General features: G+C 32.8%; 1 protein-coding gene across 1 annotated transcript in view; it reads left to right on the top strand.

The window, feature by feature from the left end:
- The window catches only part of LOC116852267, a 1,423-nt gene extending 504 nt beyond the window's left edge, over nt 1–919 (top strand). Inside the window, exon 2 of the mRNA XM_032832460.1 lies at nt 339–919. Within this exon, the coding sequence (XP_032688351.1) occupies nt 339–380 (42 nt within the window). The 3' untranslated portion in view covers nt 381–919. The remainder of the gene's footprint in view (nt 1–338) is intronic.
- The last annotated feature ends 215 nt before the right edge of the window (nt 920–1,134 follow it).

Genomic DNA, 1,134 nt, shown 5'->3' with positions numbered 1-1,134 from the left:
ACCTCGTACAGGATTGCAGTTGACTTTGCGTTGATTAGCATCTGATGACAGTTTAGCATCTCATTCATATGCATTTCGTATTGCACCTAATACAGCATCCAAAATCGTAAGGGAAACTTGTGCTGCATTGTGGGAGATCTTGAAGGATAAAGTTTTTCTGCAACCCACCGCTAAAAATTGGCAAAAAGTTGCTGATAAATTTGAGGAAATCTGTCAATTTCCAAACTGCATTGGATCTATAGATGGGAAGCATATTATTATTCAGGTACATATCTGATACTATCATTTTTCATACATTTTTAATAAATCTGACATTTTTGTATTCTTTTTAATTGTAGGCACCACCGAATAGTGGCTCGTTCTGCTATAATTACAAATGACGTGTTGAAAAATATATGGTAAAAGCTAGGTAAAAAAAAGATGTAGTGAAACTAAAAGTCTGTTCTTTGTAGTTGTACTGTAGACACATATTTGTAGACACATATTTTTCTCACTTTAACCAATTGTACCAGTTCAGCAGTGCAGCTACAAAGAACAGGCTTTGTATTATGAAAAAACTTCACATGCATACTTTCAAATAATGTTTAATAATATAAAAGAAAGTATTACTATCATGTAATTTATCAATGTTTCTATATAATTGTTTTCAATATAAATGTCAATTTCAAGTTTCTTTTGGTAAACGAACAAAACTACCACATAACCTATAAATACACGAACACAATTCTATGATATATTCAGAATAATAATAATTAATAAATAGTCCCAAATAGCAAGGATACGTATTAATAACATTTTTATGACGTCTCTGGACGTGAACATAAATATTAAAACATTTATATGTGTTATACATTATTAAAATGTTTTTGTACGTCATCCTGCTACCTGAGAATAATAAACAATGCATTTTAAAATTATTATTACCGGCCCTTCTCCACGATTGGTACTCATTTCGGCTTGTTGTGATGTGAAAAATTTCTTGAACGTGCACTATGTAAATAGAAAAAACTCGTAATAAAGCCGGGTGTATATCAGTTGGACACGGGGCAATTGGACACAGTCCAATCACAAGTCGCTGTTCCAAGGGACCCTACAAATGTCTCTAATCACACGGTGCTGTGATTGGCTGTGTCC

The sequence above is a fragment of the Odontomachus brunneus genome, unplaced genomic scaffold, assembly GCF_010583005.1.
Source record: "Odontomachus brunneus isolate Ranch 3 - 2012 unplaced genomic scaffold, Obru_v1 Obru_scaffold_210, whole genome shotgun sequence".
Taxonomy (NCBI): Eukaryota; Metazoa; Arthropoda; class Insecta; order Hymenoptera; family Formicidae; genus Odontomachus; species Odontomachus brunneus.
Note: the sequence above shows the minus strand (reverse complement) of the source record. Positions and strands in the feature narration are given on the sequence as shown.